Source organism: Petromyzon marinus, chromosome 49, assembly GCF_048934315.1.
Source record: "Petromyzon marinus isolate PM22_M1 ecotype Great Lakes invasive population chromosome 49, UKy_Petmar_22M1.pri1.0, whole genome shotgun sequence".
Classification (NCBI taxonomy): domain Eukaryota; kingdom Metazoa; phylum Chordata; class Hyperoartia; order Petromyzontiformes; family Petromyzontidae; genus Petromyzon; species Petromyzon marinus.
Window position 1 is genome coordinate 9,796,698 of NC_133715.1, and position 21,726 is coordinate 9,818,423.

Here is a 21,726-nt window from a genome sequence, read left to right on the forward strand (position 1 = left end):
AACGCGGAGACCGCACGGACACCTGGACCCAAGGCCGTAATTATAATAAATATTTGGGGGGGGGACACAGCCCCCCCAATATTTAGATATCCTCAAAATGCCCCCCCCCCCAATATATCGCTATAAAAAAGATTTCTGTTGATATGATTGTGGTTATGGTTGTACTTTTTTAATCCCTAATCTCTGCCATTATTTACAATGAAACAAGAAAAGGTAAAAAAATTAAAAACAGAGCAATGTAATACAATAACACTATTAGACATTACTGTAAAAAAAAATGTTAGTGACTTTTTATATTCTAGACAGGAAATTAGTTTTCAAATTTAGATTTTTTTCTGGGGGGGGGGGGGACCCCCTGCAAGATTTGGTCCCCCCCAATGTTGACTCCATGGCTACGTCCTTGCCTCAACCTAACAACCTTTGCTGCGACCTCAACCCGCGGCCTCACCGGAGCGGACCGGTGGGCGCGGTGGGGGCACGAGGAAATCGCAGCCGAACCTCGCCCAGCCATCAAACGGACGGCGAAGTTGTTGATGCTCAAAGGACGCAAAGAAGATCCCCGCGGCCAATGAGCTGCTACGAAGGGCAGAGCAACCGGAGGTAGACGAGAGAAGTCCATCAATACTGCCGTGGGAGGCAGTCGCTGTCAATTGTAAAAAAAAAACAATAAATTTTTTCAACTCGGGAGAAACCTCGCGGAGCCTTTAAGACCCCGTTTGGGAGAGTACGTCTCGTCGAAATTCTCTAACTGAATGTGTTTAAAGTAAAATGTGTGGACAGACATCTCTGCAGATCCTTGAGGTCAGGGACTGACTTCGTGTACTGCGTCCGAAAGATACCGCTCTCTCTCCGTCCTGTATATTGGCGTCTCTCATGCACACGATGGCTCCATCTGTGTGTGATCCACCAACCCCACTTCACACTGTTGACTGACGTATGCCGGATGCAAATTCACCCACACATCAGCAGCAGGGAGGGTGGCTAACCAGATCCTAAAATGCCTCGGGTCACCGTAAATTTCACAAGTGTAACGAAGCAACGCTTCCTCTACTAATATCGATGTCACGATACGCGCACTGAATCATGTAAGGATCGATGTTTTTTTTGTAATTCATAAATACTGCAATGGGTTTATATCAACCCTGCAGCCACTAGAGGCGCCATCATCTATGCTGGAATCGCATTTACATTTCATTGAATCGTGAAGGCAAATTGTTGCACCAATAACACACCGAAATGTCATATAAATACTCAGCATGACAATTCCCCAATATTAAAGTCCCCAATTATATAAAATGGGTTCCTGTACTGTGCTTACGAATCCAGATACCCGAGTTCGATTCCCAGCCATGGCTAACATCAGTGGCGAGCGATATCTGAACCGGTTCTTAGCCAACCCGCACGATTCGGTGAAGTATGGTCAAACACCACCCAATAACGGACACAAGCGTGGGGGAGGTCTTCATCCAGCAGTGGATTGACGATGGCTGTAAATCATGGGAAGTTTATTCAAACAAAATATAAAAAAGACAATAACACATCGGTATATTTCATTAATTCTTATCGTCATTTTTTTATTATTATTCAACTCAAGCAACACTTCCAGAGCATTACAGGGTTCCAGAGGACGGACGCAAAGGATGATTGGGCCGACTCTACACGAGCCCAGTCTATAACGTGACTACTACGATTGCACTGTCTGGAGCCAAAAATGGTTTAAGCGCAACCTGTTAACCTGCATCCACTTCTACCCAGGGAGATATATAATCAATAACCAACCCACAAGCCTGTGCAACAGATACCCATCCCATTAACTGATCGCACAGCAAACACACACATATTGCCCCGAATCAACATACAACATACACAGTGCTGTCATTGATCAAGCTACACAGTGCATGTCAACACAACCCAATGGTCGCTCGACTCTTATTATACTCCAAACTGCAATCGATAAAGCTTAGAACGAATCTATGTACAGACGCCGGACAATGACACAACTTTTACCAAAGCAAAGCAGAGATCCACAACTCGCCAATGTTCACGAGAAATGGTGCAGGCAGCTGCGATGTGCTGTCGGCCCCTTTTGCCAAAGGTGACTGCAGGGTTATGTAATGTACAAGGGCTACGTTGTTACGATAAGGCATCTGTGAAATTCCCCCTTGAGAGACCTACTCACAACCTGCACTGAACACAGTAGACCACGCAGTAACTTTGATAAATCTCTTTTCTGCTCTCATTATTTTTAATTCAAAATTCCCAGTCTTGCAAACTTTCCATAAAAAGATATATCTTAAACAGATTTGGCAATAATCCCATCTTGCGCAACACAGCTCTATATACACGGCCTTAAGCACACTACCCTATATATTATACGTTTATGCAAAACTGCAAGTATTTCCTTTTAATCCATACACAGTATAACTTAGCACTTGACTGGTGGCAACAATTGTACAATGCATGTCACGAGCACACTATACATAGGTTTGCACAGAATGCAGTCTGGTACTTAAATATATTCGAGCCACGCCGACACTTTATTGGTGGATGTTAAAAATAGACACTTCTCCCATTATAACTTTGCCTTTGAGCCATGATATAAGCTCTCTTCGTTGTTGGTTTTTTTAAACCAGTGTTACCAAAAGTCTAGAAATAAACGACAAAACAGATCGGGGGTAACAAACACCGCCTGGAAATTCGGCCACGGCACAATCCGAGCATGAACGATGAGGGCATTCCCAAAGCCCTGCACTTTTCAGCCGTAGGTTTAAGTAACGGGGTTAAACAGAAGGCACCCAACTGTGCCAGCTCCTCGCGACCACCTTATTAAGAGCCACACACTCTACAAGCCCGGAGCTCCCCAGGGGGGACCGGGTGAATAACGCAGTCTCGGATGTGACTGAAAGGCAAAGTTAAGAGTCTGATGTGCACACAATAGGCCAGCAAGATCCCATGGCTTCACGAGCTTTGAAAACTCATGTTCAGACGTGGCTCTCCATATGTGTCCACACGCGGTTGTTTCACCGCCACCTGCAAGCATGTGGAAGCAAATTACAAGCGGAAATCCTCCACCACGATATAACGAAATGAACGTACATGTGCCGTTGTAGCTGGATGTAGACAAAATACCGTTTTGAGATTCTCTGCCCAACATTTGATTTGCGCGATGGGTGAATTTTACTGTTGGTAATATCACTGTTGGTAAAAACGTCCCAACTGCGAAATGCACGTACTTCGTCGCACTTTTTTTTAAAATATACATTAGGTCGCAACTCACGGTTGCAACCAAGGGTCCTGACGATGCCTCCGTTCGCAGTATCAGCAGCGAATGGGGCAGAGACAAGTAACCATTTTGGTATCTATATCGCAGGAGCCACATTGGCACCGCATCATGCACCGTCACGATATGACCTCGATGCCATCCGCGGAAGAGTAATGCCATCGCGGTGGTCGATCTGCCCATCGCACTGCCGCATCGTGTCGTCTTATCCGGCGGCTCCCGTTTCAAACGTCCTCATTAAAAGCATTCGCAAAAAAAAACCACGCAGGCATCCGTCGTCCGTAAATGAACGATGTTAGGACATGCAGAATTGCTGCGTTGCAAAGGTGCGCGCGATGCAACTCTCTCCGCGTCAATCTCTCGGACACGTCGCGTTTTAATACAACCCGCCACTTATTTCTGAAGATCATTTTGGCAAATGAAACTTGAAGAGAGAGCGTCAGAAAAAGGCCAACGAAAATAGGAAACCGAAATAAAAATGGCACTGGCACTTTTTAGCAGCGTTCGGGGAATCTTTTTTTTTTTTTACGGCAAACCATTAAGGGAGGTCCTCCACACCCCCCCCCCCCCCCCGTCCGCCCGTCCTCGCACGAGAGCGGCTTTGACGATCGTTCGTCTTCCTCCTGCGGAAGTCTTGTCGGACGCAGAAGACGCGGCTTTGTCGTTGCATCCCGTGAAGCTTCAAATGCACATCTAGCCTCTCATCGAGCTTGCTGGGTCCCGTGATGTTTGTTACATCAGTTCTCACCGAAGAATGTGTTCCGTTGCCAGTATTTTTTTGCTCATCACCATTTTGGAGCGCACGCTTGTTCTTATTCTCAGACGAGGGAGGAGGAAAAAAAATACTAAAATTGATGGAGGGGTTGTGGAGAAGGGGGGGGGGGGGGACCGCTCTCATCCATGCCGCCCACAGTGTCTGACCTTCTAGTAAACCGCGAGGCGTTTAAAAATAACGCCCCGTGCTCCCGTACTTCACGCTGCCGTGCGCAAACGCTGCCGTGCGGGGTTATCGCTTGGGGAAGGGGGAGAGCAATATCCACGATTCCCCTCCATCCGGAGGCAGTGAGCGCTTTAAAAAAAAAAACTAAGAATAAAGAGTTCTTGTGAAAGTCAAAGCAGTCCTTCAAACTCCGTACAGCTGCGGCCATTTTTTTTGCGGTGTCATGTGAACACGTGCTCAAGTTAAACTACCGTATGGGTTTTTTTGTTGTTGTTAATTGTTTAGAAACTTTCAACAAATTGTTTCCACCTGCTCTTGTAACCGGTAAACGAATTGCTTTTTTTTTCATAAAAAAAAAATTCCGGGCAAAAGCGGTTAAACTCTGCCAAGCGCAAAACAACAGCAGCAAAATCAAGTGATAACGTAGAAAGAAGGCATGTAAGGTCAAAGGAGAGACACTTTCCTTTTTGCGGAACAATTACAGCATCTCTTACAAGGGGAACGGAATTGTATCGGGGTCTTTGTTCTCATCGCATGCTAACATCGCTTCTCCTTCAAAAATGCCAAAGTAAAGTTTACACCAACAAAACGTGGACATCCCATTACACACACGGAGCCTGTACTCTTCAAAGGGGACGTGGTAAAATAAGACATTACGAAACCATGAGGGACAACACTTAAAAATAAAAACGTGCGCTATTTTTAACACGTGACCACCGCCTTCAAACGTGTCAATGCTCTATTCTGAGACAAGTCCTTTTTAAGGGCCTGCGGTAAAGAAAGCAGAAAATTGAAATAACAAAAATGGGCATCCGCACACAAGTTTGAGTTTGTGCACAATGTGGAACGACGACAACCACCGTCGCTTACGAGGTAACACAAATAGGTGCCGTCGCAACAGAAAACCACGACACGAATTCGTTATACACACCGGTGCAGCACTGGAACAGTGTTGGGCTCCGCAGGCATCTTGGAGCATTTATGCACGTACTTCAAAGTTTGAAACAAATTGAATATGTGACAAAAGTTCAGCCACTGGGCATATCTCACGTAAAAGGTGAAGGTAAAGGCTCAGCCATGAAATTTCTTGCTCACACCACTGCTGGCGAAAGGGCCTCCAATTGAGGGGTGGCTCTAAACAGCCCCTCTGGAGGGCATTTGGGCCGGCCGACTCTTCAGTACTCACTCACCAGACATCCTGGAAGAGGTGGGAGATCCCACGCTTTACCCCACCACACTCGACTTGCTCAGTGGGTGGTCAAGGCCGTGTCCAAGGATGCCTCGCATAGCTTTATTTAACTCAATTATGCACGCTTGTTCGGCCAATCCTTTAATTCGCTTAATTAACACACCGAAGCAACCAAAAGGAATATGTCTCAAGAGATAATGTATGTCTTTAAAATAAGTTACATTTCTGATGTTTGCAGCCTGTCAATTGGCCAAAGAGCAATGCAGTGAGAAGTATGAATTGTATTTATCGTGATTACGTTATCAGGCTATTGAGATCATTTCTATCGCAAGGTAGACCTGGCATAACAGCGACTATCATCATCATCACCAGCCACGATCTACCCACCGCATGGATGGATACCTGCCCAAGATGTTCCAATCTCTCTGCCCTGCGTCCGCCTGTCACAGTCCATCTATTACCTGCAAGGGAGCTGATATCAATTGGCTCCATCCCGTCCATTGAGGCCCTCTCGGGCACGTTCGCCCCATTGGTCGCCATTCCATCATTGGTCTCAACCACCGGGACGTGGTCCCCTCCAGCGATCACGTAAACCTGTTATGATTGTGATATTCCAGACGTAATCGACTCTCGCGTTCGCACCACGCTGCTGTAATAGACTCCTGAGAGGGCTGCCTCTATGGGAAGCGGCGTGGTAATCACGAAGCTAACCAATTCCATCTCGCCCGAGCGATGGACAATAGATGGACCACAATAACACTCCAACTGGCAAAACAACCATCCGAGGGAAGAGGTGACACCTCTTGGCCCTGGGCTCCTCACACACGGAACAGGTGATAACAACATCGGCAAGATAACAACATTGAATTGCAACTCGCATACTCTCCCCCCTGCTCTATGTGAAACGTGTACGCTGCTGTTAGACACCGTGAACACAGACAATAGCCACTCACTGCAACTCGGATGACTGTCTTTCACGCTTTGTGGCGGTAAGGGCTCAGAACTTGATGCATCGAGACTTCCTGGCTAATGGACGACCCCAAGTGCTCCTGCGATGATTTTACCCCCCCAAATTGTGATCACAATATTTTAAGAGTGGCCAGGAATTTAACTGCAATGCGACCGTCAGTGCAGCCTCGAGCACTCAATGCACCCCCCCCCCCCCCCCCCCACTTCCTCCTCCACCGTGCCCCCGTACAATTATTTTGTAAATGCAGAATTTATCAGTCACTGGTAGTTGAACACAAAGTTGTCTGCGGTGCAGCTGTTGGTGAAGGTCAGGTTGTCACCAATTCTACAAGCACCGTGTGACTGCTGCAAATTAGCAGCTCGTGTCAAAATGAGACGTGTATATATGAAACAAAAAATTTTTGTAAAAAAATAATACCAACAGCAAATCTGCACGTCAAAATCTTTAAGTCACGTGGCTTTGACAAAAGCTTTAAACATTAACCAAGATTTAAGCATTATTTTATTATCGATTTGTCCAAGTAAACCATATTATGTACTAACCATTATAGCATTTTCAACAGTGCAATTTGCCAACAATGAACCGATGAAGGTGGTGGTATAGCAAAGTTAAACTTTTCCAAAAGGGATAAAGAAGGGGTCCCCCCCCCCCGCCCTAAGTGGCGAGTTGTATTTAGTTTTGCAATTAATTTGTCGCATTAGTTCTCAATGGGCCAAAAGGCATTCCATGCGTGCCTAGGTTCACTCGGGCTTGAGCCATAGCAGTGACCCTATATGTCCACCAGTGCTCACAAGGTGGATGCCAAACTGCTTCCTCAGAGACCACCACAGTCACCTGGCGGCCTTCCATGTCCCTCCAGCAATGCGCCGAGGTATGCGTCTTGCACATGTAGTGGGACACCGATATTATGAATGAATGAAAGATAGGTGCCAGCATGAAAAGCTGAAATGTTAATGGTGGCGTCGCCCCCCGCGGGATGGAAATCGAGAGCAACCTAAGCATTTTACATGACCATTCGTTGGGGCTAAAATTGGACATTTTATTTTTATAGGGCGCCAGCGCAGAACCAATTCCTCTCCGTAAGTGCGCGACGCCCAAGTGCATCACACGCTCGGTGAAGCGTCCACGGGGCCATGGGATAAATTTCCCTTTGTCCTGCATTTGAAAAAGAAAATAACCTGGAACCTGAAATGCATTGGGGCGACCCACCCCATTGTCAGGCAATATAAAAGTAAGTGCAGTTTCATGCCGGCAGCGAGAGGTGTGGTGTGAGAAGAGACGAGGGGGGGGGAGGGGGGGGGACGGCACCGCTTGCCAGTGTCCGCAAATTCAATCAGGACGCTCGACACGCGAGACGGGCAGTGCTGCTGGGGGGTTGGGGGGAGGCGTTTGCATGACTCCGCACGATGCAGCGAGTGCTAAGAGGGCGGCCGGCTTCCTCCGTAGCGTCGACGGCCGCTCGAGAGACGGGGTGCGGTCACTGAGGATGCTGCTTTTGACTCGGGCACAGCCATCGGACGGGGTGGGGGGGGGGGGGGGGGCGGGCGGGGGGAGGGGGACCCTCGCCGAGATGGCAGCGCAACGCCTCGGATGCCCAAAACCTCTCGGGGGAAGGGGCCCTGCCGGTGCCGAGCCGGCGCCGCGCGCTCAGCTCGCCGCATCGTCCCGTCGATGAGCGGGCGCACACCGCGTTAGGGCGTGTTGAGCGGGTCTCCCATCCCGGCGCCCGTTCCCCCGGCTCCCGCGCTGCCGTTACCGCCGCTGCTACCGCCGCCGATGCTGCCGCCGCCGCCGCCGCCGCCGCCGCCGCCGCCTCCTCCGCCGCCGCCGCCGCCGCCGCCGCCGCGGTCGTCGTCGTCCGGGTGCTGGGCGTCGTCGTCCGGAGGGGGGTGCACGGTGAGGGTGCACGCTCGGATGCCGCCCAGCGACTCGGGGAGGTCGAACACCTTCTGCCACTCGTCGCGCTCGGGGTCGTAGCGCTGCACCATCTCCACCATGCAGCGGCTGTTCCAAGAGTAGCCGCCCACCACGTAGATGCGGCCCTGGCGAGGGCATCGGCGTAAACGAACACCAGGATGTTACAAAAACGGCTCTTAAATAACACGTTTTAAAATACATTTACTTACCTCCTTGCAACGTTTGGCTAAATGATTTTTCCCTATTCATTACCTATTCATGAATTTAATAAGGTTATTTATCTCATGATAACGTACATCAAATTATCTGTAAATATTGCTTTAAAACATATGCTGGTCATATTACATTTGAATGTTACCTTCAGTGTAACAGGAAAAAATATACGTTGAAGACAATTACAAACGAAACGGTACAAACAAAACCAATATGAATACATTCTTGGAATACATCCTTTTTGCCAAATCGTTATAATTTATTAAATCGCGTGGTTAGGAAAATAATCATTTTATCGGCCTCATATTTACTTTGTCATTGCCGACTTTCGTGACACCCCTCGCTTCTTAGGGTGCAAAAATCAGGAAAACGGACGCGGTGCAGAGGGTCGCTCAACGTCCGTGATGGCGCCAAGCACCGACGGCTCTGAGAAGAGCGGTGGCGGCTCGGGCCTCAGACCTGCCAGGTGGCCCCCTCAGACCTGGCAAGTGGCCCCCCCTCAGACCTGACAGGTGGCCCCCCCTCAGACCTGACAGGTGGCCCCCCCTCAGACCTGCCAGGTGGCCCCCTCAGACCTGCCAGGTGGCCCCCTCAGACCTGACAGGTGGCCCCCCCTCAGACCTGCCAGGTGGCCCCCTCAGACCTGGCAAGTGGCCCCCCCTCAGACCTGACAGGTGGCCCCCTCAGACCTGACAGGTGGCCCCCTCAGACCTGCCAGGTGGCCCCCCCTCAGACCTGACAGGTGGCCCCCTCAGACCTGCCAGGTGGCCCCCTCAGACCTGGCAAGTGGCCCCCCCTCAGACCTGACAGGTGGCCCCCTCAGACCTGACAGGTGGCCCCCTCAGACCTGCCAGGTGGCCCCCCCTCAGACCTGACAGGTGGCCCCCTCAGACCTGACAGGTGGCCCCCTCAGACCTGCCAGGTGGCCCCCCTCAGACCTGACAGGTGGCCCCCCCTCAGGGCATCCATTTCTCTGGTTCCACTTTTGACATGCGGGCCACAGAGTCAACTTTATGACTACGCAAGCATTGCTGACGGCCGCCAAAGGGTAAATCGCCTCGTGGCCCAGTATTTATAACCGACTCGGCGGCAACCGACATTGAGGGTGCACAAATGTGAAAGTGTTTATTTGTGCCCAAGGTTATATAATATGATAACAGTGTTTTCCCCAGCTTTCTGCCAACAGAACAGATGTTAAAACACCAAACTGAAACCTTTTTACAAGGAATCATGTCTGCATTAACCACAATGCTTGTGGTCAGAATGCAAACAAAAAACAGTCTGATAATTATATACTCTGTTGCGAGAGCATAATTTGGGAACAACTCATGAACAGAAATCTGTAAATCAGTCCAGTAGAATTTACGACATGAACCTGTAAACAGACAGGAATGATATATGATTGGGCTGTTAAGTCAACATGGCCTACAGCAAGACTGATAGAAGATAAACAATAGAGAAAATATAACGAAGTATTTTTTTGTAAACAGACACCCAACAAAATATGCAGAAGATTAACTTGATATTTATAGGTGCGAAACCCTAGACTTCAACTTGTATTTGACAATTTTATTAAACTATTACTTGGCTTCCAGGCACCAATGGTAAATTTATTCTCGCAAGAAATGTCTCTCCAGTCCCACGAAAGACAATTTCGTGTTATAATTATTCATAATATTATTATTCATAATATTTCAACATCACTCACCTTCTCAGCTTTAAAAAGCAAGTGATACTTAAATTTGGACGAAAATAAGCTGAATGCAAATTTAACGAATTAAAATGAAAAATAGATTAAAAAATTCACCTCCTAGATAAAGAATTATAACTTTTATCTTGAACCACAAATATGCATAATTCATCATTTTATTCAAGCATGTGGTTCTTTGCGGCAACATATCGTCCAATGTTTCTGGAGTCGCTAATTGAGTGCGACGAGCGACGATTTTTAACGTTCAAATAAAAAAAAAATCATCTTCGGTGGGTGAGAAAAGCGGGATTTGAAAAACACACCGCACACCGATGCAGTTAGAAGTCAACATTAAACCTCGGTGGCCGGACGGCCATCGCGAATGAGAGCCCCGTCAGAGCGCTGAACCAGCTCCGTTGAGTGTGGTCTCAAGGACAAGTGCGGACTCTAATCTGTCCCCTCTGTGTGATTGTACTCGGCTCAGAAGGGGGTGGGCGGGCCGGCTGGGGGGGGGGGGCAACAGACAGGACCAAATTGTGCACTGGAAATGGACGCAGTAGAGCAGGGAAGGGGGCAATCTCCCGACTGAGCAAATAGAGGTGCGCTGGCAGGGCAATGGTGTTAGAAGTCAAGGTGCTGACGATGCTGTGGGCTGGACAAGTCTCGCCTGACGCGAAGATAATTGTCCTATCCAGAAAGATTTTATTATAAGGCAGCTGCCGGGGGAGTTTGGGATGTTTCTCCCGCTACTCTCGTAGGATCCATCTTCTTTGGTTCTTTCGGTAAAGTCACCACGTAGGAGAATAAAATAATAAAATAAGACAATAAAATTCTCACGACCTTTCGGCCACAACACAAGTGGCCTTCTTCAGGTGAAAGAACAGAACTGTCGGGACGACAGAGCTTGAATGAACGCTGTTAAGATTCGTAGCGTCTTTTAAGCTCGGTGAGAGGCGTGGAGAGCCTTGACAAAGGAGTTTACCTATCAAAGCAGGAGAATTTAGCATTGAAATAGCTGAGGGATTAGCTTGTGACAGAAATAGCTGTGCTAAAGTCAAAGTTTACACATCAACAGAGGCATTTAGTATATGGACGCTAAAGGCCTCCAACTACCAACTATCATAAAGTAAACCGATGTGAAAAAACTAAATCTATATTACATCAATATAATAAATGTACTTAATATATTCTTCAATAAGCTGAGCTATTAATCTCGTAGGATCGTCGATAAGTCGCTATAGTTTGTCTGTTCCATAGAGCCTGTCATTTATATTGAATTGCAATATTCATAAATGTGGTCTGGTATGACTTGGGCAACCTGCAAGTGGACAGGTAGGTTGTAAAGGCTTTTGTTTTCTTTGTTTTATTTAAGCTCATCGTCATCAGTAGTAGTAGTAGTGGTATAAGTAGTGTGTACATGCAAGTTCTTGTGTGTTAGCCTGGTCGAGTTGTTCACTCTCAACGCTTGCTTCCTGGGGCCGTTGTCACGTGGCAGAATCTCCCCCCCATCCCCTCCCCCCTTTATTTTACTTAAGTATTGTACAACAAAATAAACTAAGCATGCGGGCAATTAAAAAATGTTTTTAGGTTTTAATTCGAGGTTTAAGGTCACTTTGAAACAACAATGGCGGCAATCATCCTTGACTGCGAGGGATTGCCGAAAAAGGGGCTGGCATTTGATATGAATCTTCTTCACGGAGATAACGTGGGCATGAAGGAGATCGGAACATACATACTGACATGTCATCTGACCGATTTTGTCAGTATCTCTCCCTGCGGGAACATTTTTAACACAAAAACAAATCTTAAAGGTCATTTCACTCTTTTTTTCTGTGGGCGCTTGTGATATTGGCAGACAAAAAAACAACAAAACAAAGGACTGAACATTAACACGAATTCATTGACATTGCGATAAACTGGCAGTTTTGTGAGCATACACTGCTGCGTATTACACCGCACCAGGGAGATATTCTTCGATGGTTTAGTCCATGGGCCAGAGCAGACATTGATACCACTTAATGTAAAACATAAACAACTGTAGCCGTACCCGATTTATTTACATAAAAAAATACGATTTAATTACTTGATAATCCCACTCATTTCAAATGGTTATCAATAATACTTCATTGGTGTTGGCCATGGAAAGAAATTGGAACCATAAAAGTAATGCCAACTTGGTTGGTACCGACAAATGAAATGTCAGGACTAGGTCAGTGGACTAGTTAGTCAGTGCAGGTTATGCACAGTAAATACGTTTTATGAACTGTTCTATTCTTGTTCTATTCTTGCACGTGACATTATTTTCAGGAGCTAAATGGCAAAGTCGAGGTTTGCTCGCAACGAGAGTATTTCTGGAGGGAGTTCGTGTAGCTTCGCTACTCCTTTGTTGAAAGAGTGCAGACTACAGTGGTTTACTTACTATACGTTCCATACTTTGGGTTGCATGCCCAAAGTCGCACTGCGGCTTGCCTTACATTTTCCATGAATCAATGAGGAAGATGTGCGCATCAGTCCGTTGATGTTCTGGTGCGGTTGAGGGTTACATCTCTAGTGTCTTCGAGGAATTTCAATGTCTTGTGCTACCTTAAACACAACTACTACCGTCATCGAGGCTAAATCGACGTCGTTGATTCAAATCCATACATGGTCAGTTTTATGAACTGAGGAAGTAAAACATGAAAGTTGTATTAACTGTGTAAGTAAAACATGGAAGTCATAACACTTTAGATACAAGCAGAATTTTCAAGTGCTAAAATGACCCCGAGGCTAAAAGCACTGGTTTGTAATTAACGTGGCATGCATTTAAACAGAAAGATAAATTGTAATTTAAACGTATGTAAAACGTAGCGTTCGTGACCCTGCGGGGCGATGCTAACGTAACAAAAATGGAGAGCTCTGTAGATGCTTGCAACGACAAACCCCCCCCCAAAAAAAAACACGAAAGTTTTAGTCTCGCGAGTGGCACAGCAGTGCTCCCCAGCCAAAACATCCCGCACGCGTGTGTGCGTATCATGCGCGGACCCACAATTCGAATGAGCTCACCACTTCACGTATTTACGTGAAATATTCGCACACCGCAAACAACAAACAAATAAGACCGACGCTATTCTCAGACCTGCATCTTTACGAACACTCGAAGTCACAGCTTGTCCCACAGCTCGAACAAGCAATGGGGCTGACTATTGTCTGTTGTTGGTCCAGAGTGTTTGCAAGCATCACCCCCTTAACCAGAAATATTTCATTTAAGAGAAAACCGCAAAGCAGGGGAAGGTACAGCGTACGGGGGAACCGCCATGTGGGGGAACGGTTGCACTTTCCGGCAACAAAGCAAGAGCTGTGTTCAGGACGTTTAAACACCAACGACACAGCAACTGCAACGCGTCAAGTCTGCATTAACCACACAGTACTTGTGGCAAAAAACATGCAAACAAACATGCTCTGCATTGTCTTTTGAACTGATTGGCCTACACCGGAGTCAAAGACCATAGAAAGAAGGCCGTCTCTGGTGTAAGCCAATCAGTTTTAAAGGTTGCGCGTTATTTTGCGCACGGTTGCAATTTACTCTGCTCGGTTGGCGTTCGCCGCTGAGGTCGTGATGGGTTTTATTTTTCATTCCCGTTGCTCCATGCCCCCTGTAACCGCTCCCGTTCCACTGTAATGTGCACTGATGCCTACTTTATTGAGGGCGATATTGGCATGTAAAGTAAAGATTGACTGATTGATCGAGTTCACAACAGGGTGAACCGATGAAAAAGCTAGCGACGGGTCAGCAATAGCAGAGCACACCCTTCCCAGACAGACCGTCAAGTCAGCGAGCCGTGACAGAGAGACACAAACATGTCGGGGCACGGACGCCTCCTGCATCCGGCATTGGCACGTGAAAATAAACGATTGGTCGATCGAGCGCGAAGGATGCGTGTGAACGCGCGCACACGTTCGACTCCTCCTTCCGCACGCCGCACGTAGCAAAAACCGCGCCAAATAGGGAGCCGCGAACGTCGCACTCCCCTACGAGTTTCCCCGCCCCCCACCGAGTCACCTGGAAGACGGCCACTCCCACGTCGCTCTGGCCGCGCAGCATGGGGGCGGCCGACGTCCAGTTGTCGGCCGCCGGCGAGTAGAACTCGCAGGAGAGCACGTCGGCGTAGTCGCTGGCGCCGCGGAAGTGGTTGCCCCCGATGACGTAGAGGCGGTCGCGCACGGTGCACATGCAGTGCAGGCCGCGCACCGTCGACATGGGCGCGCGCTGCGTCCAGCGGTCCGACTCCGGGTCGTAGCACAGCAGCTCCTTCTGGAAGGTGTCGTGCGTGATGCCGCCTGCGGGACGCGGGGCGGCGCGTGCGGATGGTGGGGGGGGGGAAGGGAAGTCGAGTGGGCGGGTGGTGGGCGCGTGAACAATGGGAGGACGCAAACACACGGACGTCCGGTCCAGCCGCGCGGGACCCTATGGGCAACATAGTTATCCCCGAGGTACACGTCTTCCAAGTGACCAACGCAAATGCGCATAGTCGTAAAGATTCCCCGGCTATGATCTCAGGAGTAGGCAAGAGTGAGAGCGAGAGGGAAAGGAATAGGACAAAAGCAGAAATAGGAGAAACGAAATAAAGAAACAAAAGCGGATGGAAGAGATTGCATAATGGGGGAGGGTCACATCAAGAACGATTCAAAAGGGTCCCCACTGATGACCCTCTCATGTCTATTCTCCTTTTGCTTGGTGGGGATTTGACCGGCAGCATTTCTACACGTTCACGTCGAGGCTGGCGAGTGAGCCAGTGGGACCCGGCTGCAGAAGTAGCCTCGTAAATGTCCCAAACGCTGCTGGCGAATGATCAAAGTGGGCAGTGCGTACTCCATGGTCCACAGTTTCGCGATTGGTAACAGCACCTCGGCTAATGCGTCATTAAATGTAGTGAGGACATCGCAACGGCTCTGTTGGGCAAAGCACATCAGGAGAGTATTAAATTATTGAATGAGTTGCATTGACATTGGCGGGAGACGTTTTAGGGAGCGCTATTCATTCTGGTGGTGTGGAGCGATGTGCAGTGTTCAAGGAGCTGCGTTACGAGCCCGGAGACCCCAGTTTGATTCCTGTTCACGGCTCACATCGGTGGCGAGTGATGTCTGAACCAGTCCCTGGTCCCCCGCCGCTTTTAGAAACCCGCACCGACCAGAGTGGTGAAGCATGGTTAAATAACTCCCACAACTCACAACGCACGGGTGCTCCTTCACCCACAGGTTATATTTATTGAGGCTCGTGTGGCATGCAAGGTGGAGGTGTGGCCAGTACCACGCCAGGTCCACCTTCAATTGCCCGATTTAAGCCCCAAAAATCAAGTTCCCTTCCAAGGAGACCCCTGCCGGACACAGGTCCCCAAGTGAGCCCTCTTCCTCGGGGTCCCTCCTGCCCCTAAGCCCCCACAAGCGATTCACCATTCTCGGGGTCCACGCCTGGTAAAGCCCTCGAAGTGAACTCCCTTCATAGGGATCTCTCCCTTGCGGCTGGCCTCTCGGCTTCCTCCACCCACAAGGTACTCCCCCCACAAGCGTTGCCGGTGCTCAGCATCCGCCCACTCGACAGGTCTGTGGTGTGTTCAAGCTCTGGCTTTGGGCTTATCGCCAGTGGGCGGCAGAAAATATCCCCTCTGTCCGTCTCCCATCCCGCCCGGTGCGACCGGCGGTGGCTGGCCCCGGCACGCGTGGCGTCGCTTACCGGAGATGTACATGAGGTTGCCGTAGACGGTGCCGGCGTGGCCGTAGTGGGGCTCAGCCATGCGTGCCACGTACGTCCACTCGTTACTGCTCGGGTCATAGCACTCCACCGTCGCTGCATGCCAAAACGCGCACGCGGACGACCGTGATGCGCGCTCACACGGAGGGGGAAGTCGCAAACTCGGCGGCAGATGCGTCCTCGGGATGCGAGTTGCAACGAGTCGCTGCAGCGCGAGTCTGGACTGCGTTGCGTTGCAGCAACGCGAGACGCGGTCGCAGTTAGGCGTCCCGTAAATACATACTGCAATTGTAAATCGTTCACTGCTGCTGAACAAACAATTCTGAACTCTCGCACGTTCCTGACCCATGTTTTGGAGCTCGACATTTACAAAGATCCTTTGTTTAGTTGGGCTCCGTGCACCGTCGAGGCCAGTGCTGTTAGCGAGCACCCATGCAGGCCGGCACACGAGTGGCGGTGTGCTCCGCATCATGCGCGAGCGTGTTTGTTTCCCCGAGTGCGGACGTGTGCATTCCGCACCGGAAACTCGGAATCAGATTCTTCATTTATACTCGAGGAATCCGATGAGCTATAAAGCGCTTTTTCATCCAAGATCACACCACGGCCTCATGTGCAGTGTCGCCCTTTAAAGTGCTCCCCTAGAGCACTTGCCCCAACAGTCTATCGAAGGCTACACGGGGGGAGAATCTTTGTCTTTGCGTGCACGTGCCGGCACGCGGCTCCGTACCCAGTTCACCGGCGGCGTTGCGGCCGCCCACGGCGTACAAGCGCCCGTTGAGTGCGCTCAGGTGGAAGAAGGTGCGCTTCTCGTTGAGCGGAGCCACCTGCGCCCAGCGGTTGTAGCGCGGGTCGTACCGGAAGACCGTGTCCACCGCCGTCTTGCCCTGGCCACAAAAGCGCGCAGCGTAAAGACATTCACGGCAGCTGCCACCAATGACCGCAACCAGCAAAATATATCACGGTGCATTATTGCTACATATGCGCGAGATGAATTACGGCTCAAATGAAGGCATCTAAAAACTGTGTCATCGAGAGTGCTTTTGTCGATTGTTGCTACCAATCCCGACGTCCCATTCCGAAACAACGAAGCCATCAAAGTAAACTCGGAATATTTTGAAGGCGTTACAGGCTCAAGAGCAGACCAACTCGACCGCTGTACAAATACTGGCACAGCTGATCCGCTTGAGTCAATGAATGACTCACGCCGTGGAAGAAAAAAATTATCTTGGCATTCAAAGGAATCTCCAAAGGCTCGGAGATAATCAGAAGCCAAAGCAAATCACTGTAATGAGACACTAATGGACACGTTACACTGAACAAGATACACAAGACAACTTGTAAGCACAAGTTGTATTTTTTTTTTTGCAACTGGGCAGATATCCTACCCCAACACGCAAAGAAGACACCCGCATTGTAGGGGACAGCGTGAGCGAGCCTTCTCTTTGCCCACGGGGGGGGGGGGAAGAACAACAACAAAAAAAGGTTAAAAAATAGAAAATCAAAGACAAAATAGATTAAGGGAAAAAAAGTAGAAAGTAGACGTGCAACAGCAAAGGAGCTTCCTGATAAAAGGGCCCCCCCCCCCCCCCCTTTGTCCTTTGCAGCCGTCACACTGCAGGCAGGCGGGCGGGCAGGCAGGCAGGCACTCACCTTCGTGTCGTAGTTGCTCTGCCCGCCGACGACAAAGAGGAAGTTGCCCACCACGGCGATGCCGTGCTGATACCGCGGCGCCTCCATGGGCGCCAGGCAGCGCCAGAGCCGCGTGCGCTCGTCGTACAAGCGCAGCTCCTTGGACACGAGCAGCTGCTGGCGCAGCACCCCGCCCAGCGCCAGCAGGTGCGTGGCGTCCGAGCGGATGCGCGTACGCTCCGACTGCAGCACCGGCTGCATGGGCGGCAGCATCTGGTAGTTGCTGGCCTCCAGAAGCAAGTTGACGCAGGCGGCGTCCGAGCGCATGAACTCCACCTGCCCGCGGAGCAGTTGGGTTCGGGAAGGGGAGGAGGGGGGGGTCGAAAGGTCAGCACGGCCATAAAATGTATTCCCGCCGTGGCCACACCATCGACTGTTGAAGAGTCGACACCCGTCGTCCTCCCAAAGTCTGATCTTACAGAATCACATAATCTGGCTTCGGGCCTTCCCTTTGGCCACCAGGCCTCTGCATGCAACTCCCAAGCCTGTCTTGGAAACCTGCCCTCCTCCATCCCGCACATGTAATCCACCATGGCAACCTCCTCTTCCAGGTTACACGGACAATATTTTCATTGTTTGTTTCCTACCCTACCCTGCGATAAAATCCCTACCATTCTCGGTGTGTACCTATATTGAATACTCTGGTTCTCAGTGGCAAGATATCCGAGCTGTCCACGAACAAAGACGACCGCAGCAGAGAATTCGTTAATGATGAGGATGAATGGGATCGGCCAGAGTTGTCAGTGTAAATTCACCCAGGTGTCATCGGTGTGCTTTGTACTAGCTCTAACAGCTTTTACAAGAGAGCTTTGCACAACGATCAAGCATACCCCCCACAGGCTTGTATAGCCACATTTTGGGTGATATGGAATGAAAATTTATGAAACACGTTCCACTTTCCAGTATAATTAAGCTTGGTGTAAACATGTATTACAGTATTCCAAGTTGGGTAATTGGTCTCAACAGACATTATGACACCCGGGGGAGAAACGGGGGAAGGTTTTCTCTTAAAGAAAAACAACGCGGCTACTTCAGCAAAGACTGATCCGTCAAAACTTCAGCGCTGACTCTGCAACAAGAAAAATGCTGCGTGGCAAAAGCAAAAAAAAATGACATTTCCTCAGCTCAGCATGTACTTTTTTTTTAATCATTTCAAGGTGGCTTTTTTTAATTTTAATCTCTGCAATTTCACTGCAATAACCAGCACACTGGCAACGAGAAACGCATTAAATAATGAGGACGTGTCACAGATCGGGTGGCTCAGAGCCCTGGGGGTCGGCACCGCTTACATCTGGCGGTTGCCTCCGAGCCAGGCACCGCTGATTAAACCAAGTTGCCATTAGATTACATTTCTTCTCCTCTTCATCTTCACGGAATTAAGCTTATTCCAGTTCCGAGAAGGAGAAGTGTCGCGCCGATTGCTCGGCGGCACGTGCTCTTCGCAGGGCCACATAACAGATGTCCCCTCGTGGGCAGTGAAGAAGCCGGCGTCGCTCCACGGGGGGTAAGCTACGGGAGTCGCAATGCAGCGGCGTCTTCCGGGGGACGGCCGCTTTCTGCTCAATCGTCGTGCGCTGGGCATCGCGGGATTTTACGAAAAACGTACGCGTTCGTCTCGGCCACGACTTGGGACAGCGCGAGTGAGCATTTAAATACTGGCCGTCTGTGAAAAAGAGCTTCACGGCGTATCGGGTTCCTCCAGTCGAAATAACGCGGGTTCGTATTCTTGGTTCTTTCGGCAAAGTCACGTAGAAGCTTTAAATCAAAATTTAATACAGATTCTGATAAAAGGTTATAAAAGGGATATGAAAAGGGGCAATAAAAGCAGACGGATACATAAACGGACAGGATTTAGCGCGCACGTTACGCCTGACATTGCAAACGTGGTCAAGAGTCGGGCTCTCCGCCAACAAATCTGTGACGGTGCAAGAGGAACGGCAGGGGAGCGACGCGGCGTGGCACTGACCGTTTGGACTTCGTGCAGCAGCTCCTGCGGGGACATGAGCGGAAAGCGGATGCGGGACATGAGACGGGCGGCCTGTCGCATGCGGCTTCCGTGCGGCTCCCCATCCCCCTTGCAGCGCGACATCGTCTGCACGGAATCAAACCAGACGAGCAGGAGCACGCGGATAGCCGCACGCGGACACACACAAACGCACGAACGGATGAGCGGCCTGCAAGGGGACGAACGAGCAGAAGGGGAACACGCCCGTGGGGGGGCGGGGGAGGGGGGGCAAATGCATTCGTATGTATCGAGAATAATGTATGTATGTTGAACGTCAACCGTGCTAATCAGAGGTGCGAGGTGAAGGACAACAAATAAAACACGAAAAAGCAGTTCTAAAGAAATTCGTTTCCAATCTAGATGATTGAAAAGTGCGTAACTCCAGTGGCTTCCTGACATCGGAAGGAAGGTCGCTCCAGACGGACGCAGAAGCGCATCTGAAAGCGCGCGATAATTTTGCGGCATTACAAAATTGGCCCACTGTCATGTACCTCCACTCTCAGCATTCCGACAATTACAGGGAACATTGTCCCACAAAGCTAACAAACCAATTGCGACCGGTTTGGTGCCACTATTGCACTAATTTCCGCTGATGGACAGTCAGCCGAGTGAGCTCTCAAGTTTATATGATTTATATGGCAATGTGTGGATATGTACACGCTCAAATGGTGCGTCATTCCTCAAACGTAAGATATTGAAAGTACCAACTTTATGCACGTCAAGAGTTCAACACAAATTAAATGATACTTTTCTACAAAAAGAGTCTCTCTATAGGATGACAATTGATTTCCGACCAAGATCCTGCAAAGAATTCCTCACTTTATTGATCACAGATTTTACCGACCAATTTCTGTGCATGCAATACCCATATAATAGGTGCCGTCCTGTTTTACAGTGGACATTACAGATCCCCAGATGTCATTCGGAAAGAGTAGTTCACAACTGTGTGCCAGTGTCAGGATCCAAATTCACCAAATTCGGAAATGACACCGCAAATAACTCTATTGAGATTATGCACAGCAGCAATCATATATCTATCCCTAACTGGCGAAATAAATTCCCCCAGGTAATTCCTGCAAATGAGACTTATCGTGGTCTCTTAAATTCTCACCCGGAGGAAGGAAGAATTGAGTCCACCCCCAACCAAGATTTGATTGAGTCGAGTGCTCTCACACAGAGGATGTGAGCGAGTCAAACAAAACCAACATTAGGCACGCGAATACATTTACATAGCGTTAACGAAAGTAACAAATAACCAATTCAAAACATAAATAAACGAAAAATACAAATAACCCACGGATGATGAGTCTACATCAGTCTTCTGCCTGGGTAGGGTGTCGCTGCTCGATGCCCTGTGCCGGGCCAGGCTGCCCGTGGCACTGCCCACCCCGAACGCGCCGCTGCTGCTGCTGCCGCCGCTGCTGCCGCCGCTGCCGCCGCCGCTACCGCTGCCGCCACTGCCGCCTCCGGCACCGCCGGCAGCGCCAGCGCCGCTGCTTCCCGCTGGCACCACCGTCGCGTCGCCAGTGTCGGCCGCTTCGCTGTGCCGCAGCCAGCGGCAGGTGGCGCGGAAGAGCTGCAGCTCGGTGCAGCGCTTGAGCGAGTCGCTGGCGAGGGCGCGCTCCAGCCGCTCAGCCGGCAGCCGCAGGAAGCCGGCCGTCTGCGACAGCGCGCCGAAGTTGCGCAGGATGAAGCCGTCGACGAAACGGTCGACGGCCGCCAGGTGGTACGTGTTGGCGATGCGGCCCACCTCCACGCAGTTCTCCAGCGTCGTCTGGGCGAGCGCCGCGTGGAACGTGGATAAAGGGGAAAAGGGGGGGCGTGGGTAAAGGTGAGGCCCTGCAATCGTTTGCATTCATTTCTTGTTTTCCGACCGAGTTTTCATTGTTTTTTTTTATTTTGTTGCTATATATATCCAGGTGATAAGCCACTTCGCTGAGCTATCATTTGCGGCCAGGTGACTTAAAAAAACTAATAGCTCATTGGGCTTTATCTGGTAAGATAAACATAGTTTAGTTTTATTTGCATATTATTTTTTTTTCCTTTCCCATACTTTGCACACCTATTGTGCTTTTTGTATTGCTCGTTGTTGTAACGTTCGGACC

The 21,726-nt window shown here is 49.7% G+C and overlaps 1 protein-coding gene across 8 annotated transcripts in view; it reads right to left on the reverse strand.

Annotated features, from left to right (window-relative positions):
* Nucleotides 1-1,544: 1,544 nt before the first annotated feature.
* LOC116952913 (kelch-like protein 9) overlaps nt 1,545-21,726 on the reverse strand; it is a 120,081-nt gene continuing 99,899 nt past the window's right edge. For 7 of the 8 annotated variants that reach the window (XM_032972619.2, XM_032972618.2, XM_076074681.1 and 4 more), the window contains 7 exons: nt 20,919-21,395; nt 19,583-19,708; nt 17,578-17,892; nt 16,655-16,811; nt 15,910-16,023; nt 14,239-14,516; nt 1,545-8,421 (listed from right to left, as the gene is read on the reverse strand). In XM_032972619.2, coding sequence (XP_032828510.1) covers nt 8,071-8,421; nt 14,239-14,516; nt 15,910-16,023; nt 16,655-16,811; nt 17,578-17,892; nt 19,583-19,708; nt 20,919-21,395 — 1,818 coding nt within the window. In that variant the 3' untranslated portion in view covers nt 1,545-8,070. The remainder of the gene's footprint in view (nt 8,422-14,238; nt 14,517-15,909; nt 16,024-16,654; nt 16,812-17,577; nt 17,893-19,582; nt 19,709-20,918; nt 21,396-21,726) is intronic. The other variant, XM_032972617.2, reaches the window with a different exon arrangement.